This window comes from Eleutherodactylus coqui, chromosome 9 (genome assembly GCF_035609145.1).
Source record: "Eleutherodactylus coqui strain aEleCoq1 chromosome 9, aEleCoq1.hap1, whole genome shotgun sequence".
NCBI classification, from domain to species: domain Eukaryota; kingdom Metazoa; phylum Chordata; class Amphibia; order Anura; family Eleutherodactylidae; genus Eleutherodactylus; species Eleutherodactylus coqui.
Genome location: NC_089845.1, coordinates 52,919,169 through 52,927,979, shown reverse-complemented (window position 1 = coordinate 52,927,979; position 8,811 = coordinate 52,919,169). Strand labels below are relative to the sequence as shown.

General features: G+C 48.9%; 1 protein-coding gene across 1 annotated transcript in view; it reads left to right on the top strand.

Annotated features, from left to right (window-relative positions):
• The first annotated feature begins 395 nt into the window (after positions 1-395).
• NUP153 (nucleoporin 153) overlaps positions 396-8,811 on the top strand; it is a 52,572-nt gene continuing 44,156 nt past the window's right edge. The window contains exon 1 of the mRNA XM_066579403.1: positions 396-773. Within this exon, the coding sequence (XP_066435500.1) occupies positions 642-773 (132 nt within the window). The 5' untranslated portion in view covers positions 396-641. The remainder of the gene's footprint in view (positions 774-8,811) is intronic.

Below are 8,811 nucleotides of genomic sequence, written 5' to 3'. Positions count from 1 at the left end.
TCTGCCCCAAATCTCATAAACCAACTAAAATGATGTCATGAGGTGAGAGCGTCTAAATATGCCTGATAGCACCAGTCCAACCCACATATAGTTATAGCATATAGAACTATATAGGTCGTACGATTAGAACAGGCAGGGGCCGGAGGTGAAATCACCTCACAACAAGGTGTCATGAATAAGAGTTGCGTAACAAGCCCGTCGCCTCCGTTCCCGCCTCTTTCATCAACCAATCAGACGTCGCGAAGGACTTTACGTTACGTCCTTCTTCGTAACGTCATGAAGCTTGTTACGTCCAGTAGGCGTCTCGCGTGTTATCGCGAAACTACATTTCCCGACAAGCACCGCGCGTGCGTGCCATTGCTCTATTGCGTTATACGTCTTCGAATCGTCGACTACGCGGGCAAGCGCAGTGAGACACAGGCGGGCAGTGTGAGAAGCGGAGGCCTGAGTACTCGGCGCACTCGTACCGGGGACTGAGCGGAGTGTTCACTTGACCTATTCGGTCATTTTTTTTTTTTCGGCCCGTACAACCGGGCCCGAGACTGACGACTATAGTAAGGCCGGCCAATCCAGTTCATCCCACCAGTGTAGTAGCCGCACGGGGTCCTCGGGCCAGAGTGACCCGAGGAGGAGTCAGCCGGATGGCGGCAGCGGGTGGCGGAGGAGGAGGCGGAGGACCATCGGGCGCCGGAGGGAAGATCCGGACCCGGAGATACCATCTGAGCTCTGGCAGAGCCCCGTACAGCCGGAGCCGCCAGCAGGGCCAACAGCAGGTCAGTGTGTGCGGAAGCGTGAGGGTCCATGTGCGCGGGGGGCGGGGGCGCCCCCTGTCAGCGGCACCGGCTGGTGTCAGAGATGGCATGTAATACGGCTGTGCTCCTCAGTCACCGTGGGGGCGCTCAGGTAACCGGGGTCAGCGCGTCTGTGAGGGGGGGGTTACTAAATTCAGGGTTTCCAGCCCCGGTTTTGGTATAATTCTTCCTTTTTCATACATATTAGGCGCGTTATGCCCCGAAAAATACATTATTTACCCTTCTTTCTGTCACAAATTCTCCATAAATCTGTTTGGATTACCATGCCCCCCCTCCCCCCACATGCAGAGCTCCGCCCCCTTCCTGGAAAGGTGGTGAGGAAAAATTCGCACATTTTTGCACAAGTGGGAAAATTTTTTTCCCTTTTCTCTCTACTGTAGAGCTCTGGTGAACGAGCTTTTGTATCCCGTGATCGCCGGCGTCCCAATGGACGACCCACGGTAATACGCGGGCGTTACAAGGCATTTTTTTTTTTCCACACCTGTAAATATAAATTATAGATTCTGCGAGGGGAAGAAAAATCGCCTCATGTTCTATCTTGCTGTGGAATCCGCGCGGTTGGTCTCCGTTGACGGCAGTGGAGGCCGTCCGCCCCGCAGCCCGTACGCAGGTCACATGGCATATGGGTTGTGAGTATCTGCGTCATCGCTAAGCAACAGCGCTGGGAATACAAGGAAACACAGCTGTACTGCGCATGGCCGCCGGCGAGAGGCCACGGGCATTCATTATACAGATAAATCAAGTACGCAGGTCGCCCTCCGGGCTCCCACATGTGGCGTCCCACCCGCTCGTGGGCGCCCGGCCTTAAAGGGATTTTGTCTTTTGAAGCAAACTGTGGCTCCCCCAGCTGGGCTCTGCCTAAAACAACAAAGGAGGGTATACTGACCCCTCACGCCGCTGACATGTGACCGCAGCGGACATCGCGGCTAGGGCTGGTATGGCTGGAGATGGGGGACATGAAGCTACGGCTCTGATTGGCCAAATGCTTCCGCCCGGTCTGTTTGTCCGGAATCGTCTCTGATGCCAGCGCTGGCTGTCAGTTGGGGACCCCGGAGAGGGGAGTACGCCCTTCAGCTGTCAGCGCCTCCTTCACCTGGTAGCCTGTACTGAGTGCAGCGCCGCTGGTCAGGTGATGCAGAAGTGCCATCACCTGACTAGCACCGCTACTCACTAGAGCCCGCCAGGTACCGGGTGAAGGAGGCGCTGATGCACCATAAGGTAGTGCTGGTGACGCTGATTACAGTGATAGGTCTGCTGTATAGATCTGTGCAGGAGTTTGGGAGAAATGTTTATTAGCAGCAGCCAGACACAGAAGTAGTCCTACATATTCATGAGCTGCAGGTTAGCCACACCCACCCCGCTGACCAGCCAATGATTGGCAGCTCTCACTATGCACTATAATAAGTGGAGAGCTATCAATAACTAGCGGGCAGGGTGGGTGTGACTAGCCTACAGCTCATCCAGGACTACTTCCTGTAATCCTCTATGCATGTACTGCTATTGATAAAATGCAAATTTCTCCAAAACTACTGCACGGATCCTCACAGCAGACATATCACCGTAATCGGTGTGACCGGCACTACCTCAGAGAGGGGTGTAAAAGACGGTGACAGGCTCTGTTGAAAAGCTATATATCAGTGGTGATTTTCGGATATGTAATGGGACATTAACGGTTCACACAACCTCCGCTCATCTAACAGCCGGCGTACATCCTCAGTCTTGTAATATACTTTCATTATAAACTGTCATTTAGCACTTGAAAATCAGGCTTGACTTGTCTGCCACTAGAGGTCTCCCTTCCAGCTCCTCTTGTAGTCCACTGCCTGTAGTTAGGCATGTGGATTCTCTAGTAACAGGGGCACGGGGACGCTGCTAGTTACTGCATGCAGCCCGTTATCTATATAAAACTAGTCATTTTGTAAATGGCATTCATTTGTTGGTTTTAGCCAGTCCAGATCTGCATGCATGGTGCTGATGGTGGGAGCCATTAAAGTGTAATTAAAGGGGCATTCAAGTTTAATTAACCTTTTTAAGGACTGTCCCACTTTCTGCATTTGCGTTTTTTTTTCTTCCCAACCAAAAAAAAAAAAAAAAAAAAGAAAAAAAATAAATCCCATTTTAGGTCAATGTAGCGGTCTGAGGGTTTGTTTATTGCAAGAGTTGTGCAATGTGATATACCATTATGTAAAATATTGTATTAAAAATGTAAAAAAAACAAAAATTGTTAGCGTGAAATTGAAAAAAAAATGAAATTCCGTCATCTTTGGGGAAGGAGGGTCTTGGTTTTATCATATACACTGCGGTAAACATGATATTCTCTTAGTCAGTGTGATTTATGATGCCCGATCTATATAGTGTTTTTTTTTTGTTTGCTTGTTTTTTTGTTTTGCTGTTCTACTGTTGTAACTTTTTTAAATGTTTTTCCTTGTCATAGTTGTGCTTTTTTTTTTGCGGTACCATTTTGGCGTACGTGCGACTTTTTGATCTCTCTGTATTACATTTTTTCTTGGAGATGGGGTGACCAAAAGTGCAATTCTGGCGTTGTGTATTTTTTTTGCAGACAACATTCGCCGTGCGGGTTGAATGCGCTACACTGATGGATCGCAACTTTACAGACACAACGATGCCAAATGGGTTTTTATTATATTTTTTTTAAATTCTAAATAGGAAAAGAGTTTAGGAACTTCTAATACCTTCTATTTTTTTCTAATAACTCTTTAAACTGACATTTTTTTAAGTCCTCATAGGGAACTTTGAACTTGCGATCTTTTGATCACTCCTGCATTATAATGTAATACCCTAGAAAGCCCCAGGCTGCCATGGCAACCTGCAATTCACCCAGCATTGCTGATGGCGGCTGTTATATGCGGGTGTCGGCACCCACATTGTAGGGAACGGGATTATCTCCTGATCCCCCCTCCGTACAAACCCCAAGCGCACAGGATGTAAATGTGTGTCCGGTGTCTTTAGGAGTTAGAAGGGTTTAATAATCAAAACCCATTGATGACCTATTTTCAGGATGGGCCATCAATAGTTAATGGCCAGGGACACACTGCTTGGGATCCCCGCCAATCAGCTGATTGCCCAGCTCCCTGTGGGGCTGGAAGTGTTGCTAGGGATGGAAGCGGAAGTGCAGTAGCGGGCTTCACTCCTGTTGACATCCATAGCAGCTATAGCGCTTCCTCATCGGACCCCAGTGCCTGAGGTGGAAGTGTAATAGTTGCATCAACTCCCATGGACTTTAATGGAAGTGAGGCCTCAGCCAATCACAGCCAGCGCTTCCTGGAGGCGGGGATTTTCAAATCCTCATTCAGAAGAGATGCTGAAGAGCAGTGCTGGGGAGAAGATGCTGCGGTGTCGGAGACCGCTTCTAGTTGTGATGTCTGTTTTGAGTTTTCCGCAGCCAGGGCTTAGTTTAGGGCTTTGACAGTAGAATTTCCTAATGTCAAAGTTGTATCGTGCAAAAATTGTGTTTTCATGCGATGCAACGTAGAGAAAGGCTCCGTAGGAAAAGGGCTACAAAACCTGACAAGTGGCGGGCGAATCACGAAATATGAGGTTTTTGTGTCACAATGTCACAGGTTACAAAACATTGCAGATGTGAAGGAACCCATAGGAAAGCATGGGCCCCACATACATGCGATGTGCAGCATTGTCGCAACGCAAGACAATTGTGCGACTTTAAAAGTGGCCTAATGCTTCTGTGGTATAATTGTAGCTTAAACTCCACACCAGGAAGTACTGGTGGAGTCAAGGTTACTAGGGGGGTGAAGCCCCCTGTACCTGATTGGCTGGGCTGCAGGTCCTGGCAGGCCACTAACAGAGTATACAGCTGCATTTGTTTGACGTTCTGACTGCGGCCCTGGCTGTAGCGTTGCATCTGATGGTGCAAGGGTCCTCCCCGCTTCCACAGAAGACGCCACCCCCTTCTGTGTTTACGCGCAGAGCGGGGTCTGCAGCAGGGAGGCCACACCGGCGTGAAGCGCCTTTCCTGGTGGTGGCGCCGGACAAGTGCCTCTTTCCCGCCAACCCCAACCTGTAACAGAAAAATCGCCGGCAGAAGCTGGGGGGATAGACAGTGACGGCCAACGGCCCCAATCTGCAGGCTGTGACCGTGAGGAGACCACAGCGGCGCAGGACAGTCGCTGACATGCCTCCCCCGCACAGCTGTAGCACACCAGGGAGCCAACAGCGGCGGGGGACTGTCAGTCATAGGCAGCGGCCACAGACGCAACGAGGAGGACAGACTGCCAGGGACAGAGATGGCGGGGGGTGGGGGGGTGGTGGAGGCGGGTACATGGAGTCACAGCGGTTGAGCTGAGCACCGGCCGCTTCTGGTAGAAATCCACTGTAGCAGGACCTTCAGCTCTTGAGCCAATCGGGAGCTAGGGGTGTGACGGGGCGTTCCTCATGGAAGCCCTGTCAAACCCCTAGCTTCCGGTGGCGTCAAGATGCAAGAATGCCTGCTCATGTAATAGCGCTAAGTGCCAGGCTGACTTGTATGTTCAGTGGCAGCCGCTGGTGCTCATGTGATAGCAGCCTAACGGGACAGATTGATATCCTTAAGTTTGTGACCTGCACTTAGACTGATGCTTAAAGGGGTTGTCTCGCGGCAAACCTCGAAATTTTACTTTACCCCATTCCCCGTCACCCCCCTGGCATAAAATAGCAAATAAAGCGGTTTTTAAGCCGCTTGCTACTCACCGATCCGACGAAATAAGGACTTTAAAAAATCTTCTCCCAAAGATGGCCGCCGGTCCTTTCCCAGGGATGCACTGCGGTTTTCTCCCATGGTGCACCGTGGGTCTTCTCCCATGGTGCGCCATGGGCTCTGTGCGTTCCATTGCCGATTCCAGCCTCCTGATTGGCTGGAATCGGCACACGTGACGGGGCGGAGCTACGATGACGACGCGGTGACCAGCTCTCCGGCACGAGCGGCCCCATTCACCAGGCAGAAGACCGCACAGCGCAAGCGCGTCTAAAAACGCCAGAAGACATCAGAATTAGATGGATCCATGGAGACGGGGACGCTAGCAACGGAGCAGGTAAGTGAATAACTTCTGTATGGCTCATATTTAATGCACGATGTACATTACAAAGTGCATTAATATGGCCATACAGAAGTGCTGAACCCCACTTGCTGCCGCGGGACAACCCCTTTAAGGCTGCTCTCACACTAGACGCTTCTTACTTTGATTAGCGCACCGTCCTGAATGCTAACCGTGGAGCGATGGGGCCTCACAGACCGGTGCTACAACTGCGTTTCTATCGCCATGACTTGAGTGCAGTCCGCTCGATTTTTCGGCGTGTCGGCGCTTTTTGTAACCCATCTGATCACCCATTACAGTGATAGGGTGCGTTAAAAAATGGTGTAACATGCGGTCCAAGTGTAATAAAATGCTTCGGTTTCCTGAACGCATGTGTGAGAGTGGCTTCAGTGTTCCCTTAAATTGTGTCTGTGCAAATGAGTGTGTGCGTGTATATAATATATAATCTAATTTTAATCATGGTAGTTTTGCGAAGATGTATTTTGCACTTGTTTTAGGTTTCAGTATAATTCTAGTAAACATTTGTTACGTTTGACACTCAAACTGCCGTGTTCGTCCTAATGGCGTTCTGTTTGTGGCACCACTGATGGTGGTCAGCACTCGCTTTCATTTTAGTTTGTGATTTCATGGTGGAGGGTGCAGATTGGAATTACGGTACTTTTGCTAGGGACATGACGCCATCCTGTTCTGCACTGGCTGATCTCACACAGGTGTATTGTCATTGTAATCCCCCCCCCCCCCCCCCCCCCCCATGATGCCAATAGCCTGTTGACTTGTATCGGCCGCTCACACCTGCAATTCTTTTTCTTTGAATGCATATTACTCACGCAGAATGGCAGCTATACACAAAGATAATCTATGGGGATTGGCGACGGCCAGCAAGTAGGCGTGTCATTGTCTACCTTCTGCGTGCATAAATTTGCATGTTGGAGATTTAATTTGCGCTGCGGGTCATTTCTTGAATTCCTGTCCGCTTTGTTCTGTGATGCTCTACATGCCTCCCGCAGGCAAGCCTTTGGCAGATAAAGGGAAGTGTTTTGCTCTTGTATTTACTGTGAGCAGCTAACAGAAGTGAATGCAGTGATTGCGTATAGTGATATGACTGGTCTTATGGCCTTTATTGCCGGTGGCTTCCACTATGGCGCCCAGGTCTAATACAGCGATGACCTCCCAGGTCGTGTATCTGCAATTCACAAAAACTAGGGAGTCATGGGGCCTCCAACCTACTGGCTGGGGAACCCTAAAGTAAGTCTTTAGTGGTCTATGTTGCCTATCTGTTGGCATTCGGCAATTGTGTATTGTGTGCCTTAACTTTTTATTTGCTTTATCACATCAAAAATCCCCCCCCCCCCTTTATTTTCCTGAGCTTTGTTTAAGATTTCGGTGGGGAAAGTCAGTGTGAGTTGTTTGAGTTCAATGGGAGTGCCATGGGCTTCCCTCGGAGGTATGCAAAATGCCTAGTGAAGACAACTGAACATGGCCGCCCACCATTGGTGTGTCATGGGTCTTCAGCTCACAGATGATGATGAAACCTAGACCTAAGCTTACACTTTTATGCCAGTTTATAGGGCCGTTTCTGGAGTAATCGACCTCTTGGTGTAGTAGGCATTCTGGATTATCAGATTTGTATATAGAAATGGTTGTACCGCCCTCCATAAATGTAAAGATGAGACAAGTGTGACTAACGGACACAATTACAACCGCAAATGATGGGTTTTGAGTAAATCTTTTACCATTTGTCTTATGTTTTATTTACTTTGGTCGTCAGTGATGGACCACTGGGTTGCTTTAATGGATATTGTGAAACATTCATGTAAGACCAGCGTTCTACACACCGGTCTTGGGTACCTGTTGGAGTATGATGGCCTGCTGCCATCTACGCCCCCCGTCCGCCAATCTCTGCAAACCTTTTTCAGAAGTGATGAGGATGGTGTAAAATGCAGAAAAGTTGTGCATTTTTGTGCAAAGGGGGACTTGCACAAACATTTGCTATTTTATTTCAGTTCTGCAATAAAATGCTTGTGAGTCCCCAATATCAGTATCAGCTGTATCCCGCTGTGAATCCCTGATAAGGCACACTGAAAGACAAGGACGAGTGATGGTTTAACGAAAACCGCATGGTCAGTGCAGTTACACACAATGATTATCACTCAAAGGATGGCTTTTGAGCGTATTTTGAGCAATAATCATTGTCTAAATGGGGCTCTAATAGTGTGTGAGATGAGAGGTTTGACCTCCCGTAATGATCTTTTATCTTATTGTTTGGTACTTTCCATGATAGTTTCTGTAGGGCTATCTGAAGATCCTGGTTCTCAATGGATAACCACAATAAGGAGCAGCTCCTTTTGTGGTCTTCTGAGGAAAGTTTGGGGTTTATTTAAAAGTTTGTCAGCTGCGAGCTATGCAGTGTAGATGGGGGCAGGTGAATAGGGATGGATACCCCTACCGATCAGTGTAGTCCCTATTCTGTGGATAAAGCATAATAATTTATCATTGCACAACCCCTTTAAGGTTGGGTTCTCACACTCCGGATTCCGGGTGGAAATCTCGCGGTTTGGCCGCAGCAAAAAACCGAAAGATTTCTGCCGGAAATCCGCTGCTTCAAAACCCTCGGCACTTAACTGTGGGTTTTGAAGCGGCCTGGCCGCTCACTTTACCGCTGCGGTCGGTGCTCCCATAGAGGAGAGCGCAGCCACAGCGGAAGAAAAAAAAACTGGGCTAAAAACCAACAAATCCATCAAGCTCCCTTACCATGTCTGGTCCCATGTCCTGAACCAGTGCCCTCCACTATGATGCCCATAGAGAGAATCCGTAATGGGGATCACTTCATGAGGTTACCTTAGGCGGAACAATTATCATTTGCCTGAATTTAGACTGCTCGTTTGAATGATAATCATTCAGTCAAAATTCACGCCAATGGCCAAACGATAAACGTTCGCTTTTCATGCAGT